The sequence below is a fragment of the Podarcis bocagei genome (assembly GCF_964188305.1).
Source record: "Podarcis bocagei genome assembly, chromosome: 9".
Classification (NCBI taxonomy): Eukaryota; Metazoa; Chordata; class Lepidosauria; order Squamata; family Lacertidae; genus Podarcis; species Podarcis bocagei.
This window is the reverse complement of record NC_138134.1, coordinates 59,760,393-59,778,689: the sequence shown is the minus strand read 5'-3', so window position 1 is coordinate 59,778,689 and position 18,297 is coordinate 59,760,393. Positions and strand designations below refer to the sequence as shown.

At 44.0% G+C, this 18,297-nt stretch overlaps 1 protein-coding gene across 3 annotated transcripts in view; it reads right to left on the bottom strand.

Annotated features, from left to right (window-relative positions):
• The window catches only part of TSPAN5 (tetraspanin 5), a 94,874-nt gene that overhangs the window by 17,224 nt on the left and 59,353 nt on the right, over window positions 1-18,297 (bottom strand). For all 3 annotated transcript variants that reach the window (XR_014011386.1, XM_081207429.1, XM_081207428.1), the window contains exons 2-7: window positions 16,821-16,871; window positions 6,324-6,470; window positions 3,448-3,618; window positions 1,634-1,759; window positions 963-1,010; window positions 720-836 (exon numbers count right to left, since the gene is read on the bottom strand). Coding sequence is in view for 2 of the 3 variants with exons in the window: in XM_081207429.1 (XP_081063555.1) it covers window positions 720-836; window positions 963-1,010; window positions 1,634-1,759; window positions 3,448-3,618; window positions 6,324-6,470; window positions 16,821-16,871 (660 nt within the window). In the remaining variant the exon portion in view is untranslated. The remainder of the gene's footprint in view (window positions 1-719; window positions 837-962; window positions 1,011-1,633; window positions 1,760-3,447; window positions 3,619-6,323; window positions 6,471-16,820; window positions 16,872-18,297) is intronic.

Genomic DNA, 18,297 nt, shown 5'->3' with positions numbered 1-18,297 from the left:
AATCTGTTAGTTGCTTTATCTTGCCCACGGCAACCCAAAGTGACTTGCAACCAATACACCTGCTCTTACTTTTTTTTCCATATTAAAAAGTCCCAAACACTGTGTGATACGGATTGCAGCCAAAGGGCGGACTTCAACATTGTACTCTTCCAATCATTCTGTCTACACAAGCATTCCAGTTTGCCAGACAGAATGACCTCCCCTCGCTCTCCTTCCTCCTGCATGCTGTCCTGGGGGTTCTCCCACTCCACCAGAGCCAATTTTGGGGGAGGTGAGCTCTGTTGCACAAGCAGAATCCTTCCACTGACAGGCCTACGTAGGTGAATCCCACCCAGGTGATCTTTTTCATCCCTTGCCTAGTATCCAGGAAGGATATTGGAGCAGACTTCCACAGGCCTTCCGGAACATTCCAAATGCACAGCCCTACAGGGGCTTCTCATAGCTACAGAAGCCAGAAGATCCACAAGATGGGAAACAAGTTGGTGTCCACCACTAATTCCAGTCATGTTTAGGTTACTTGCCAGAGGGACAACCCTTGGCTTTTACAAGAAGCAAGTAGGAATCACTTCCTCCTATTTCACATCAAGCGTGCAACGTGGATTAACCACGTGGGACTGAAAGCTATGAGATGAAGGACATCAAGGAAGAGGACGAGAACCACATATGCTACCTTGAGCTCCTTAGAGGAAAGGCAGAACATGAATGCAATCAATCAATACCTGCAGTAATGCAATCCCAATGAATATGCCAGCCACTATAGTGAGGTTCTCTTGCAGCCATTTCTCAAACTGGGGAACGCAACCTTTCGTGTAGATAACAATCTGCTGGTCAACTTCCTGGAGGGAACAGCAAATGGAAAGAAAACACACAAATCAAACCATGCAACCCTTCCCTTTGGATTCCATCTTCTTTCCCATCCTCTCTCACGGAAGTTACACCAAGTGAAATGGTCAGGGACTTACTGGTTTTTGCCTGGCATCGTAGCCGCACTGAGTATTGATGACATCTTCCTAAAAATGAGAAAACACAAAAAGGCACCGGTAAATTTCTCCCTTCATCCTGCCAAATGTCCATGGTCTGAAAGCAGGTATAGGGAATCTGCAGCCCTCCAGCAGCTGACTCCCATCAGCACCCAACTAGCAAGGCCAATGACCAGGGACGATAGATGATGTATCTTAAATAGTACATCTCATCTCTCTTATTTGCAGATTAGAGTCCTAATCTTAATACAAAGCTAGCTGCATCTTAGCAGGGCTTAATCATGGACACCCGAGCATGCCAAGTTAACGAGTTTGTGGCTCTATAATTAGCACTGGCATCACCTCTTCCCCCCACTGTCTTTATTACTCATCTAGTACAATTAGACAACTAGTTTGGTGACTGGCTGCAGCCCATTATAGATGCTTGCAGGTAGCCTGGCAATAGTCACATCAAGAAGGTGAAAGGTGTATTGACAGGCATAGGATACCCTGACTCTGCAAAGCTTTTGTGCATGCTTTGAGCTGGCAGCAAGACATAGGTACATTAAAGAGGACCAGCACACATTCACACAGTTCTTTTAGCATAAAAGGCAGCCTCCTGTTTGCATGCAGCAGCTTTCCCCAGGGAACAGCAGCGCTGCCAGTTGACTTACAGCAGGATCCTTAGTGCAGCAGGAAAAGGGCACCCCGCAGCGCTCTCGGCTAGCATTGGTGTCTGTGCAGTTGAAATAAATGTTGAGGTTCCAGTCATCTGCTCCAAAGGCTCCGCAGCACTGCCACTGGAGGAAAGCCAACAATTATTACAGGCGGAATCACCACTACTGCTAGATCTCTCTGCCGTTTTACTGGAGAAGGAGAAAATGTATTACCAGAGGGTTGAGACACAAGCCAAGAACCACCAGTGGATTTGCAAGCTACTGTTCTGAGTAACAGCATGTCAAGCTTTTTCCGTGTTGAAAAAACACGCAGAAGTATTGGGTGCCTGTTATCGTGCATGTATAACTACATTCCTCACAAATCCCCAAAACTCATTGAAAAAAATGTATGTGCAGCAACAGACCGGACAGACAGGGCAATCTTACTTAAAACCACAGTTTTCGGTGGTTTAAGATGATGCAGAGGAAATCCACATGGGAAGCTGCCACACAGAGTCAGCTGGCCACATGGAGAAGCAAATTGTTTGATGCAACCCACAGTGGTGAATTTATATGCACTGGGCATATGAAATCAAAGCCTATGTACTGGCTTCTTCCCATCTTTACTATATACGCTTCTGGTGTTTATGATGTAGAAATAAAAAGCTAGACTCTATGGAGCCTTCAGGGGGGAAACTATTTCACTTTACCCGTCTTGAACAGGATGTTTTGGACTGCACATTACAGGGTTTCATTTTGGCTTGCTTTCCTCACAATGCCAGCAATAGGCTTTCTAACCTTGCCCTTGGACAAAAAAATATTCTATGTCCAAAAGCATAGCAACAATCTAGCGTTTCTCATTCTGCCGTGAAAATGGGGAAAACATTAAGTCACCTGAAAGAAGCATGGCCAAGAATAGTAAAGGTAAAGGTAAAGGGACCCCTGACCATTAGGCCCAGTCATGACCAACTCTGGGGTTGCGGCGCTCATCTCGCTTTATTGGCCGAGGGAGCCAGCGTACAGCTTTCGGGTCATGTGGCCAGCATGACTAAGCCACTTCTGGCAAACCAGAGCAGCACACGGAAACACCGTTTACCTTCCCGCCGGAGCGGTACCTATTTATCTACTTGCACTTTGAGGTGCTTTCGAACTGCTAGGTTGGCAGGAGCAGGGACCGAGCAACGGGAGCTCACCCTGTCGCGGGGATTCGAACTGCCGACCTTCTGATTGGCAAATCCTAGGCCCTGTGGTTTAACCCACAGCGCCACCCGCGTCCCAATAGTACATTGCCATAAAGAGTAAAGTTGTATCCAACTAAGTAGTTTCCTTTATGCAAGGACCACAATGGAAATTCCCTCCTTCTCCTCCCCTCACAAATTTGTTCTACAGACTCCCCCACCAACCCTCCAGAGCAGATTTAGGTGGGCACACTTGAGGAGGAGAGGGAGCAGAAATTCCATCGTGCAAGCAGAAATCCTTGCACAAGCGGGAGAACCTGCCTGGATGCAATACAAAGCATTTCCTAATAAAGTTAATTACTCTATTGCTTAGTTGCAATCATAAGCGCATTACTCACAGGGAACAAGCTTCGCATTGTTCCATAAAACGTTTCGCTTGCTTGGCTCCTTTCAGAAATAAAGAGCTGAGAAATGAAAATGAAAACAGGGGCGGAGGAAGGGCCATTCCCTTCAAAATCAGGGACTGGGGACATGTGGCCCTCCAACTCCCAACAGTCCCAGCCAACATGGCCAATGATCAAGAACGGCGGGAGTTGCAGCTCAGCAACCTCTGGAGGACCTCACCCCTGCCATAAAGCAAGCAAAAGCACTTACATATTCTTGCGTAAAATCTATGAGGTTTTGCAAATCAATGTCATCTCTGTATGCTCGGATGTTGTTGTTGATAAAGAAGTACAGCTGGTCCTTGATCCAGTCTTTGAAGACAAATGCCAGAACACCAGCCGTAAGTTCCAGGAAGAAAATGATTCCTAGGAATACTGAAAACTGCAAAGATGAAGAAGAGGAGTAATTTTAGTAGAGTCATTTTTTTAAGGCCTTCGATTATTTGGCTTCCGCGACAAATCTTTAAGACACGGCACCGTGCCAAATGAGCACTTTGAGAGCAGAGCACCGCAGCTGCCCTGCTGCTAAACAACATCATGTGTGCTGATCGTGTCAGACGCGGAATCACCACTCACAGGGCTGGGGGCCACTATTCTGGGATCAGGCTTCAGACCAAGTTAGGAGAGCTGTGTGCAGTTGGTTGCGCAATTCAGCTTCCCAATGAATCATAGGGTGATATCTCATATTAGTCATTCTTGTGAGTAGGCCCACCGAAATGAATACACTTCAAGTCCACTAATTTCAAAGGGGGCAGTGGCATAGTGCAGGGTGGGGGTCAAAGGGGCAGTGGCCCCAGGTGCAAAATTCTGAGGGGGGTGCAGCCAGGCAGCTCCCACGACAGGCTCCCTCAGTGTAGCTGAGCTCCTGTGACCTTCTGGAGCCGTGGGGAGGCAAGCCGAGCCAGGGCTGGGCCTTCACACATGGATCAACCTACAGAGGCCAGATCTGAGTTTACTCAGTTGAAAAAGGCACCTAGAAACCAAATCCCACAAAGGAGTCAATCCCACCTCAAATGAATCAGGTCTTCTTAACTAAGTTCACCTTTCTGAGCCATACAATGGTTATGCTGTGGCTTAACTGACAGAGGCCATACGCCTCTGAATAATAATATCAGTTGCTGTGTGGAGAGAGCTGTTGTGCTCAGGTTCCGCTTTCAAGCTTTCCGTGGGCCTCTGGCCTGATCCATCAGCACTCTTGCGGTGTTTTGGATTTAAAGCCCAACATTTCCAACAAGCCTTCCCAAGGAAACAACAAACTAGCATGCAAATCTACTCACACTGCAAAGGAGATACAGTATTCTTGGAAGTTTTATGGCTTGTGAGAACTGTAATCTGGCAAGGGGGTTAGAAATTCTATAACCACCACAGCTTCCTTATAGAATTACAGTTCCCAGGATTCCACGGAGAGAAGGAATGAGTATTAAGCATGTTTAAATATTCACTGGAAATAGGCCCATAGGAATTGGGCAGTCAACAGAAACATATGGGCAAACACACAATTATGTTGAGGAGGTAGAAAGGAGCTAAATGACTTCATAGGTTTGATTCTATAACTGTGGATTACATGGGACAATTTCCAGTCACTAATATAGAGGATACTGCCTTAGAGCAGGGGTGTAATCTTCTTTCCCCTTTTCAGCCTGTGAGAAGCAAAAGCACTCTCACTTTCAACACTGTCAACAATTGGCACAACATATTTGGGCTTATTAAAGACACTGGCTGTGTTCCTACATCATTGCAAGCCATAGTTGCTGACCTATGACCATTTATTGGAATCGATAAACCACTGCAAGCTGTAAGGCAGCAACAACCTATGATTTAAGCCTGATTAGTTCGTTACTCATTAGCTTATTGATGAGTAACCAACACTCATCCCAAGTTTGGACATAATTGGAAGCCAAGCTTAACTGCCGTTGCCTCGTTTACTTCCCTAGCCTGAGACACAAGAGGCGACAAGTGAGGGCAATCGGGTAGTGTACACTAACACACTGCTCAGTTCCCTATAAACCGTGATATGCCGGCAACTGAATGCAGCCAAAAATATAAAATAATTTACTCTTATAAAATACTTTACTCATATAGAAAAATTAGCAGGGTTTGTTTTTATTAAAAAATGTTTGAAAGGAAGGAAAAGGTAAAGTCCTAGGGCCTATTATTATTATTATTATTATTATTATTATTATTATTATTAATTACATTTGTATACCACCCTTCATCTGAAGATCTCAGGGCAGTTCATAGCATAAAAAGACAAAATACACAATGGAAAGAAAAACAAAACAATAACACCCCCACCCCACACAAATACATTTTAAAGGCTATATAGGATGTTAATCAGCCCAATGCATGGTTGAAGAGAAATGTTTTATACACACACACACACACACACACACACACACACCAACAACAACAAATACAACAAACAAACAAAATTATACACAACAATATCAAATCCAGATTCTCCTAATCCTGTGACTTCCCTCCCCCGCTGGTTCCTTAAATTGCCTTTTCAATTGCATGTCATTTCTATGAGAAACCAAGCCTTTGGTGTCATTGACCTGGTATTGTGGAATATTCCGCCAACAAAGATTCAGCCGGTACCTTCTGTTTGAACTTTTAAATGCCTGCTGAAAATGTTTCTATTCCATCAGACAATTATGAGGGCAATTAAGAATATGCCTTTCCATAACAGTTACCCGATTCCTGTTTTTTAACATTTTTATATGGTTTCTTTGACTGTATAATTTTATGTATAACTGTTGTAAACTGATCTGATTGGTTTTTGTTTTTTTTAATGGACAGTAGCTCATAAATATTTCAATGAGTAAATACGGGCAACTATCGATTTAGGCGCATCTGAATGACGTGCAATCATGCGCATGGCACCAAACCCAGAAGTATCCCAGAAATGTCACAGAGGTGTCACAAAAAGGGGTGGGATGTGATGGGGCGGGGAAGGCTTATGGAATGTTCACCCCGTGCAAAACGAGGATTGCCTGTAAATAAAATCAGCATCGAAACAAAGCTTTGCGTGAAATTGGTCCTTCAAGCAGGAAATGGCTACAGCCAGCTGCACAGGCTACTTACAAACTTGAGAAGGAAGGTGTTCTCTCGCAGGGCTCCAATGCATCCTGCAAACCCCAAAATGAACATCACTCCTCCTACCACGAGGAAGAGCCAGACTGGATCGAAACCTCCCAAGTCGGTGATGGAGGAGATGTTGGACAGCACTCCCTGGGAAGGTTGGAGAGAAGATAAGAGAAAGAAAGCACACCAACAGGTGACAGATGCATCTGGTTTATACAGTGCCTAAGCTGTAGCTTTTTGACTTGTCTTTCTGACGGTAAAAGAAACCAAAATGGACACTAACGCTTTACATTTATTTCCAGGAGAGACTGATACTGTTTGTGCAAAAGTGATGTTTCCTGTCAGTTCTTTGTTTGCACTCAAATGCCACCGCACAAATGCCGTCAAGCGCAGAGTTGCATCCTGTGTGAGGGAGTGACAGGACATGTCACTCAGTGCTTATGTCTGTAGAGAACAGGTTTGCCAAGATGTTAGAGAAGCATTAAAGGGGAAGGAGAAAGACTGGTGAACTGATAAGTTTGAAGTTCACAGGACTAGGACTGTTGAACCCATTAAGGCATTTTGTTGATCAATCATTTGCCCCCTCAGTCCATTCATTACTTATTTTAGCAAGTCCAAACATGTTGCAAAACCTGTGTGAAGCTGCCTTTTCTGAGATATTGAGCGAAGTGAAAAACAGCTTACAGTCTTAACAAGCAAGCTAATGCAGAGCCAGTTTATACATAGCAATACACCAGCCTTTCTCAACCTGGTGCCCTCCAGATGTTGGCTGCACTGCAGCTCCCAGCATCCCTGACCATTGGTCATGTTGGCTGGGGCTGATAGAAATCTACTAACATCGTCTGGAATGCCCTATTGCCTGTGAATCTGTCTATAACCCTGTTTCAAAGTGGGAGGCCATCACCACAACTAGTGGTAAGGACCAAGGAACACATCCTTGCTCCTCCACTCACATAATGGTAACTGTACAATGCCTGTACAGGCCTCCTAAATAACTTAATGCTGTATTAATTTATTTAAACAACAACAGAGGGGCGCCAGAGCCCAGTTTCTTAATTCTAAATTCATGGGTATAAACTACAGCGGAAGGAAGGCAATCTACACATGCTCATTATTCCAGTTCAATACTGGTGGTGGTTAACTCCTGGAAAAAATGTGTTTTCAACTTTGAGAAGCGAGAGCTGGAGAAGGGCTGGGAAGGGAATGGTGGGCTGTCCATTTGCCACAGTTTCCTGTTTAGAGAGCAACAATTAAAAAATAATAATCTTTAACTATTCTGCTATTGTGCCTGTCAAGCACAGGAGCTTTTATGAAACTCCAAGTTTGAACTATCCTTGGGGAAAAACAACAATATTATTATTATTATTATTATTATTATTATTATTATTATTATTATTAAGTTTGAACCATCTTAGCTGCAGGGCACACCTTCAAGCAACCAAGGTTCTATTTCGACAGGACGTTGTATAATAAAAATATTGGCGTTCCTTTAAGGTGAATAAAGCAAAGGAAAGCAATATATTTTTAAAACAAAAGGAAATGTTTGCATTGCGCTGTGTGCAGAACTACAGTGTTTGCATAAATGTGTATAGCAAGTGGAGCAAAGCACTGGAGTTATGTATTAATCACCCCCCCGCCCCAAACTATCCTTGCATGCTAGCTATAGCCTCGGGATATTGGTGCTTCTCAAAAGATGGGAGAGGCAGAACAGAGTTCCTGGCTAATCTCCAGCTCAGCTGTTCACTGAGCTCCTTCACCCTCTTAATAAGGCTGCAAAAGGACAAAACTCCAGGGGAGTTATTTGACCTACATCTGCACTCCTGAAACAGTCTCGGTCCAGATTTGCTACAGGAGGTAAAAAAAATAAAAGGGAGGAAGGAGAGAAGAACTCCAGGAAGTGAAGAAGCAAGCCAAATAAACTGACTTAGAGCTTCTTGTTTACACTCGGAGCTCTCCCTTTCAAGCCACTGTGATGTGGTCATTATCTGAGTGCTGAGAGAGCTTAGCATATATCCCGACCCATATTTAAAAACAGCAAGAGGGGGGAATTCTGTATGTGGGAGCCAAAGGCAGGAGACATATTGCAATAACTATTTGGGTTGGGGGGGGGGGAGAGGAGGGGAGAGAATGAGTGGGTTTGAACAAGGGTTCATGGTAAAGTTTATTCTAATTCGATCACAAAATTGTAGAGCTGGAAGGGACCCTAAGGATCATCTAGCCCAACCTCCTTCAATGCAGCTGTCCCATTAGGGATCAAACCCGGAACCTTGGCATTACCAGCACCATCCTCTAACCGACTAAGCATGCAGGGTAAAAGCTGCATTGCACCAAAAATCAGCCCTAACCAATTACCTGGGCACCCTCAGAATTAAGAGTCCAAGATCCGGTAAGTATTCCCACCAGTTTGGTTTCTTTCCCCTTGGGAGACAGGGGAGATAACGAATGAGTCTCAGCATGCCCTCAGGTGAGGCCCAGAATTTCAGTGGGAACATTATTCACTTCGATAGTTATGTGCTGAAATAGCTTTCATGCCATAATAATAATAATAATAATAATAATAATAATAATAATAATAATAATAATGATGATGATAATATGAGCTGGTAGGAAGCACCACAAAGGACCTATGGGCAGGATCAGGCTCATCATGCGAAATCAGAAGGATAAACACCCACCATCCATTATTCAACGGTCTGAGGTCTGTACTGCCCTTTCTACATTGCAATGTACATCTTATAATCATCAATCTCATTTGGATATCTATTTGGACACATGCACTGCCTATATCAATACAAATGTTGAAATTAGAATTGATTACTATTCTTATTGAGGGACGCGGGTGACACTGTGGTCTAAACCACAGAGCCTAGGGCTTGCCGATCAGAAAGTCGGCGGTTCGAATCCCCGCAATGGGGTGAGCTCCTGTTGCTCAGTTCCTGCTCCTGCCAACCTAGCAGTTCGACAGCACATCAAAGTGCAAGTAGATGAATAGGCACTGCTCCAGCGGGAAGGTAAACGACATTTCCGTGTGCTGCTCTGGTTTGCCAGAAAGGGCTTAGTCATGCTGGCCACATGACCCGGAAGCTGTACGCCAGCTCCCTTGGCCAGTAAAGCGAGATGAGCACTGCAACCCCAGAGTCGTTTGCAACTGGACCTAACAGTCAGGGGTCCCTTTACCTTTACCTTACTTTTCTTATTGCCAATGCGAGCTGCTTGTCACAGACTGGCTGGACACAGAGGAATGGTGGGAGGCACCAGCTGGGGAACCCCACCACCAAGGAACAAAGGCTCAGAGCCTGGAGACTGGTGCTGGAGCGACGATGGGTGGTCAGAGGGAGAAGAGGGAGACGTTGTTCAACTCCCATCAGTCCCAGCCAGCACAGCTGATGGCCTGCTGATGGTACCACATTGGCTATCCCTGTTCTAGGGAGCTCCTTCTTGTGTTCGGTCCCTGGAGGTACCAAAGGAGGCTTCTCTCTCTTGCATTAAAATTAGTTCTGCAGCTGAAGACATCTCCCTCTCCCCAAGAGACAAGATAAATGTGTGCAGACGAATTCAGCAACCCTTTTATGGAGAGGCTGGCTGAATGTCGTTAGGAACTGAAGTGCCAAGGCCTGTGAAGCAGAGCGTAAGGGCTAGCCGTACATTCCCCAATGCGCTTTCCCTTGCTGTTGTCACCGAGGGGCTACAAAATCTTTTCTCCCCACCATTTTTACTGCAATCAAGGGACGTTTTGGGGTGAGTCCGAAGTGAAAAAGAATGTTCTTTTTAAGAAAAATGAATAAAAATAAAAGCGGAAAGAAGGGAGCGTTGGCAGTCTCCAGAAGACAGTCAGAAATCTAGTTTGCTGGAATGGTGGTTTTCTTCCTTCTGAATAGCAGGTAGCCTTTTCCCATGCATCTGTAGGGCCAGTGAACCCTAACTAATAAATATATGCAGAGCCTGAAAAGAAATCAAAGTACGATGACATGTTGGTTTTTAATGGGCCTGGGCTTTCCTCGCTCTCCCTTCTTTGACACTCACAATGCAACATTTCACCCTGCTCCTAACCAATGTAGCTTTTGCAGGGGTAGCAAGACGGGGCAACAGAAGTTATTTAAAGGGCCCTATTCATTGGTTCGTATTAATGCTCCTTCCCACCCCCTTTCAAAAAACAAAGAACCACTCCTGCATCTCATGGGAGGTGCACAGGTTTTGTCTGAAGGTCTGAGAAACGCATGTCACCAGCTGGGAGCCATGCTTGCTTATTCCCAACCTATACTTCTGGCACAGGGCTTAAAGTTTAAAGACGAACAACTGAAAGAGCAGCGGCAACCAGAAAACCGAACTAAAATTCCAGCATCAAACAGATCTAAAGAAATGTCGTATTTTTCACTCTATAAGACGCACCAGACCACAAGACACACCTAGTTTTTGGAGGAGGAAAACAAGAAAAAAAATATTCTGAATCTCAGAAACCAGAACAGCAAGAGGGATCACTGCGCAGTGAAAGCAGCAATCCCTCTTGCTGTTCTGGCTTCTGTGGTAGCTGTGCAGCCTGCATTCGCTCCATAAGATGCAAACACATTTCCCCTTACTTTTTAGGAGGGAAAAAGTGAGTCTTATAGAGCAAAAAATACGGCAATCTTTAAAGACCAATGAAGATAAGAAGCTCCTCATCTGGGAGCAAAAGGCACCGGAGTCCAAGCTTCTCTGGGGAGAGCCCTTGTAGAACTACAACTCCCCCAATACCTCACCATTAGATGGGCAAGGTTGGTGTGGTGGGATGGAAATGCACAACATCTGGAGGGCCACAGCTTTCCCCATCCTGGACGCCACAGGACATGGCAGCCCTTTGCCCAACCACTACACTCAACATGGTGGGGAACTCTAACAAGGTCTTTTGAACGAGATCATAAAACTGAGGCAGATTCATGTGGAAGGTGGCAGCCTCTTCAGGTATCCAGGCCCTGAGCTGTTTGGGCCTTTAAGAAGGTAAGAATCAGTACGCTGAACTATAGCTGGAAACATGCTGCCAAGCTAATGCAGTTGTTTCATGATTCTGTTGTCCCCAGTTAGAAAATATAGCTGCCATGCCTTACACTTACTGAGGTTCCCAAGTACTCTCCCAACAACAGACCCATGTACAAAACATTATAGTCATCCAAAACACAGGGTTATCAGACCACTGATAACTGAGGCTAGGCTGGTGCACCAAAAGATGCTGGTGAAAGGTGTTTTGGAAGCCACTTGGGCTTTCTTAAGTAAGACCGGATCCAACTGCAGTTCCAAGCTGCAAACCTAATCATTTAGGGGGGAGTGAAACCATATCCAGAAGAAACTGGATATCAGATGAACCACCCACAAACGGTACTCCATTGTCTCTGGATTATCCATGGTGCACCATTCTAATAGGTCCTTCACACCTGTAGAAGGAAGGAGCCACTATCAGACTACACCTAGTCAGGAAATTGCCACACTATGACAATCACTATCCCACTGTCCTGTGGCAAAGACCAGGATCAGAGTGGAACCTGCCACATGAACAGGGCTAATGAACAGCCCAATAGAGAGGATGCTGGGATTGGGGACCTATGTTTAAACCCTGCTCACGGCCAGCATATAGGTTAGCATAGCTGGACATCTTCCAAGGGTCCACATGCCAACAGGGGACCCACTGACAAAAACCACCTCGACCTGATGCACTGAGGGGTAATCTCACTGAGGAAAAGGGGCTCTCTAAAACCTAGAGCCAGCATTGCCCCAGCTCATCCATGAAATATACCAGGATGGCCTTGGGCAATACACAGTGTGTATTGGGCAATGCATCTTTCACCTACCTCAAAGATATGTTAAAAAAAATAACAGTGGGATAACTTCATGTATGCTGTCCTGAACTGCTAGGAACTTTACACTGTATAGCACATACATACCAGTGGCATAACATAAAAAGGAAAGAAAATGAGAAAATAAACTTGCTCAGGGACTGGAACGACTTCACTTATGACGTGTCTTTTATTGAATGAGTTGCCATGCATCCATCATTCAAGTCAACATATTTGCAAGAGTTATCATGCCTTGAGATCATAGTGTGAGTGCTATAACCACTGTCAAAGAACAGCTAAATTGGGGGGAGGGGGGAATATAACCACCCTAGGGATCCATTGCATTCCATTTGTCCACAAAAGACATAATCTATTCTGGCTCCTATACCTTTTTCTGGTCAATCACACCGTTAACATTAGATCCCAGGGAAGACAATGATCTGTACTCACTTTCAAGTTGATGAAAGCTCCCTTTCCTGATGGCCAGGGGCGCCGACTTATAAAAAATATTGGGGGGGCCCGCGAAAGCTCATGAATAATTAATAAGCTCATGAATATGCAGATAAAGTGGCGCCGCCTCCTCGTGAGCGAATAGGGGAGAGCGTGCTGCGCCTATTAATCAGCTCCGAAGGAAATTGGGTGGAGCTTTTGCTCGGGAGGGAGGGCAGGAGGCATGCAGCCCGACCCTGTGCATTTTGGTCTGGGGGAGGGGCGGCGGCAGTGCTCTGCTGGAGGGGCGCCCGAGATTATTGGGGGGGCAGAGCCCCCCCAAACAAATTTTTGAGGGGGCTCGGGCCCCCTCAGGCCCCATGGAGTCGGCGCCTATGCTGATGGCATTGTGTGCTCTCTAACAAAAATTGTCAAGTTACATCCGGTTGGCCAAGAGGGCTCCAATTTCAGCTTGGCCCTTCCCAGCTGGCACATTCACTATAGCCGTTGCAAGCCTTGCCTACTCGAGGGTAACTCCTGTTCAAAGCAGCAGCAGTGAGGAGTATGTTGTATGCAGGGCGTACAGTAGATTCGCCAGCTTGCCTGAAGCTGGAACCAATTATTCATGAGTAAGCAACTCACGAGTAAACCTGCTCCTAGGTGGTCTGCTGCTGGGTCCTTGCAGTTTCAAGCTGCAAACTGGCAAGGAGCTGGGGGAAGATATGAACAGGAACACAGAGGAATTGCTTGCCCTGCTTTCCAGAAAGCAACAGGAAAAGCTTATTCTACATGCAAAAGTCAAGCACAGTGCAGAACATTATTTATTAACAGTGTGCAGAATTGCACATATAGTAAAGGAGGGTTTTTAAAAAAAATAAAATGTATTTCTTTTGACAGTATTTTTAACAGAGATAAATACAAGGCAATCCAATCGCTGCAATATTGCTACCGTTTAAGAATAAAATCAATGGGCATAGTTTTACGGAGAAATCTTAGGGTACAGGCTTCCTTTGCTAAATATTAAGTCCGGGAGCTGCTCTATTATTGACTATTTTCACTCAATGAGGTAGAGAAGGAGAAAAAATCCAAAACCCTCATGCCTAGAGCTCTGAGAAAAATTGAAAATGAAAAAGGCAATGTAAATTGCTGGAGAAAGAGGCCTGACTGGTCCATTGTGCCTTCTGGGTTCCTCGCCTCCATGTTCCTCACAGATCCCCTTTTCAGGTTCACAATTTAGAATGCTAATTCTTCAGTTTCCCCCTTTAGGGCCAACTGACTGGCTGTCAAACTGCAGCTTTTTAGCTGCCTGACAAGCGAGTTCCACCGCTCTCCCTAACGGCTGCAAGAAAAGTCACAAGATTACACACACACACACAAAACATTATTTTGTGTGGGTACACGTTTGTTTCACTCAACTCTCTTTCACCCCAGCTAAACAGCTTATGATGGGCTGCCTGAGGTTAAGTCCAGCAAAACAATCCTAACAAGCTGTTTATTTTATTTTACTTTTTTGCACCTAGCTTTCCATGTTGATTTTTTTTTTTACAACAAATAACTTAATGCTCAAAACTCTTAATTTTGAGTTGTCAGGACAAGAGAGAGAAGCCTCCCTTTCTAAGCCATTAAAATTAATTGGATTGCATTTCCATCAGGATGCTTGTTTGCAGTTTAGCCTGGAACAGAGATTAAAGGTATCTTTATAAGTGTCAGCCCCCTCCCCCCCGGCCCCCCAAAAGACAGCATGTCTGCAACCACATTCTTAAATAAAGGAAAAACAGCACAGTAAAATGGTAATAAAGTTCAAACTTATTTTGATGTTAAGGAAGCTTTGAGAGTTTTTTTGAGGGGAACTACTTCAAAATAAAATGGTTGAACAAGTATTTCCCCCCTTCAACATCATTAAAATCGCCACTCAGTTCTTCCTAGGGTGTAGAATTATGCAGCTTTCTTAAGGACTTCAATTGAGATCAAGCTTTCTGTACTGCAGCTTCTTCATAATTACAATCAGCAAGCAAACACAGAGCAAAAATAAGGGAAAATCCAATATCCTGCTTCCGAAAACAGGTGTCCAACAGGTTGCAGTGGCTGGCTTGTTAGTTGGCCTGTTTACAACCAGCAGTTAACAGATCAACAACAATGAGGCTGAGATGTAGCTCTCCAGATGTTGTGAACTCCAACTCCCATCAACCCTAGTCATAGTCATGGATGACGGCAGTTGTAGTCCAGAAAGTATCTGGGGGGTCACAGGTTCCCCCATCCCTGAAATGCGGAATCTGTTTTTGTTCATACTACATGCAGTGCCCAACACAATGCCTTTAAACAGCAGGAAAAGTGAGAATAGCTTTAATTTACCATGCTTATTGCATAAATACAGCTGGGTAGCACACAAGACTCTTAGAAATATAGACTGATCAGTCACTGAAAGCCACGTTTATCACACCCTTTGAAGAGTCTACCGCAAATGAACTCCTCATCACATGGTAAAACAATATTTGCGGACTGAATCAATTCAGACTGCAGGTGCAAGACTGTATTGCTGAATATTCCACCATAAAATGCCTCTCCTTGCACACAGAAATATAGAGCTTCAAGGAGAATGCTGGCATACGACCTTATTTCCAGTATCTAGTGTGCCACCTTGGCCCAGAAACATCATAGATTTTATTTTTTCCAATATTTTTCCTAGGGCTGACAACCAAATTACAGAAACCTGGGTAAATCAACAGAGTTTTAATTGAGCACATTTGCATACAATAAAAATAACATGCTACTTTTTGGATGACACAACAGCAGTTGTTTTCCCCTTCGGTCTTTTCACAGCAAGAAATGCCTCTTCTAAGATGCTGCTGGCCATTTTTACAAGTTAACAAAAAATGTGTTGCTCGATTACCTGGGGATTGCCCTATAGTAAATTAATCTAACAAATCAAGTTACAGGCTTTTTACTCACTAGAGCAAGTCTACGGAGTCTCTTTGGAAGTGTCTTGAATTGCAATATAAGGCAAACCTAATAAGATCTAGTAAGATAAACAAGCGGGAGGACATTTCAGCCTTCCTAGAACACACTGTAACTGACCTTAAGGTGTCCATTCTGGAAGAAAGTAACTTCAAAGGAAGACTACAACATGAAACAGCTGAATAATAGCTCACCAAGAAGTTCAGTGCCATCACTTGTAGGTCAAAGCAGGGCAAAGGACTTTTAATCACACTGTGTGCATTAATTAGCCGGCTAGGGTATTTGTGCTTTTGTTATTTTCTTGTGAATGGTTCCCTGCTGCCATACAGGTGTTCACACAGTTATTGCAGCAATTATCACCAATGTGCTGTTCTAAAAGGTTACCTACAGTAGACCTGCAACTTAAGTGGGGTTACGTTCCAGGGATAGTGCATAAAGCCAAAACTGTGGCTAGTCAAAACACACTGGGTGCAATGGGGGGTGGGCTTGCCAATTCCTGCCCCCCCCCCCGATGGCCACCAGCTTTTTATTTTTATTTTTAATTTTTGCCAAGCACGTAACGCTGAATGTGCATGAGTTAAATGTGTGTAAGTTACGGGTCAACTGTATATGCTAAACAGGAACACCTCTAAGCTCTATCACTTTATTGACTGCATTTTTTAATTTTAATTTTAATTTTTTGCAATTCATTGCCATTCAGCTTCCATACCGTACAATTTTCTCCTGCTTGGTCTTAAGCCAACCTTCACCAACATGGTACCTGGTCTGGAAGCCATCAGGCTAGCAAAGGCTACTTTAAGGTGTAACGGGACTTTTTGCTTTTGCTAATAGGATCTGGGTATTTTAGTTCTTCTTATGATCCTTTATACACCCAAATACTTGTTATAGAGGCACTGGCAGAAACAGAAGTGCCTTCTTTGCCTAGTGATGAACATTTCAATGAGACAGTTCAAGAAAATGCCAAACCACGGTTTCTCATGATGTGTGAACCAGCCTTATCTGCAGTCCTGTTTTTCTAGAAAAAGAGGTGCCATACCTCACTATGAACACCTCCCTTGTTCTCTTATAATGGCAATGGCATCCACCTGAAAAAAGCCCTGCTTATCTGACTGGTGGCGCTTACGGGTGGCCACTGAACTAGGATGCGAAAATATGGTTGTGACTAGTTGCAGACCATAGTTCAATGTGTGTGCTATTGCTAGACAAGATGGCAACACTTCCTTCCAAGCAAGGTGACAGTACATTCAACATTGGGGTTGGAGGAGATTTAGCTTTAAATTGGTTCAACAATTTGTTATGTGATACTTACTTTTTCATTCCATGCCCAAAGTCCAATTCCAAGAAATGCTATGCCCAGAAACTGAAAAAGGAAATATATATATACATAAGTAAGAGCATTTCAAAAGGTTGCTTTGAATTATGACTTGACCACATCAGTTGGCCATATTTGGAGTACATTACTGAAGCATCACTCTATATTACATTTCTGCATAGTTCCAAATTTGAAAATCAACCCTGCCTCCAGCCAGACGTATGAAAGATTTGATTGAAAACTTGTGGGCTATTTGGGCAGAAATCAGCAGCATAAAAAATCCAAAAAAGGTTTCTAAATGGACAGATTATTTAAGATTAGATTAAAAACCCTGTTCAGCCTTGAAAAAGTAACAATGATTTCTTTTTTACTGCTATTTTTCAACATCCAGATCAAAGAATGATAGTCTTGGTCAGAATAGCTCCTGGAAATGGGAAAACATCAATGCAAACTTATTGAAAACTGGAGATTTGGGAGCTAGCAAATCAAGCTCACCTTGATAAACAGATAAAATTAATGGTGTGTTGAGTTGCAAGAGTTTACCCATTTGCTGTAGCTCCATCCACAGTAGTTCACAAACAACTGTGTGGTTGTGTTGTAGCTCAGCGATACACTACATCAGGGGCCAGCAAACTTTTTCAGCAGGGGGCCAGTCCACCGTCTCTCAGACCTTGTGGGGGGCCAGGCTATTTTTTGAATTTCAAAAATGAACTAATTCCTATGCCCCACAAATAACCCAGAGATGCATTTTAAATAAAAGCACACATTACACTCATGTAAAAAGACGCTGATTCCCAGACCGTCCATGAGCCAGATTTAGAAGGCGACTGGGCCAGATCCAGCCCCCAGGCCTTAGTTTGCCTACCCATGCACTACACATTTTGCATGTAGAACCTCCAACATCCACCCTCTGATGTCTAAAGACCCCTGCCTGAAACCCGCCATCAGGCAGCGTCAACAGTGCTGAGATAGATGGACTAATGATCTGACTTAATACAAGGCAAGCTTCCTCTGCCTCAAAAATTTTGTTTTATCACCAAAAGCAAAGCTGCAATTTACCTTAGTGGCAACCTTCAAAGCCCTATTTGCTCTTGGAGAAATTTATCATCATCATCATCATCATTCTATTTGTATGCCGCCTTCCCACAGTTAAAACAATGCTCAAGGAGGCTTACAATATGAAAAAAATTACATAGTTACAAACATAGCAAAGTAGTCATAAAAACAAATAAAACACATCAAAACTACATAACCAAACGGAACAATTTTCACATAAAAATAAAGATACAAAAAATTAATATCAATAACAGCAAAAACTCCCGCCAATTTTTCCCCCAAAATACCCCCGTCCTTGCTGGGCAGCAGCAGCAGCAGTCCTTATGAGGCCTGTCAGGCCCCACCCCAGGCCAGGTGGGGAGAAGCAGGCTCCCAGCAGGTCATGATCCTAAGGTCATGACTGCAACCAATTCCAAAG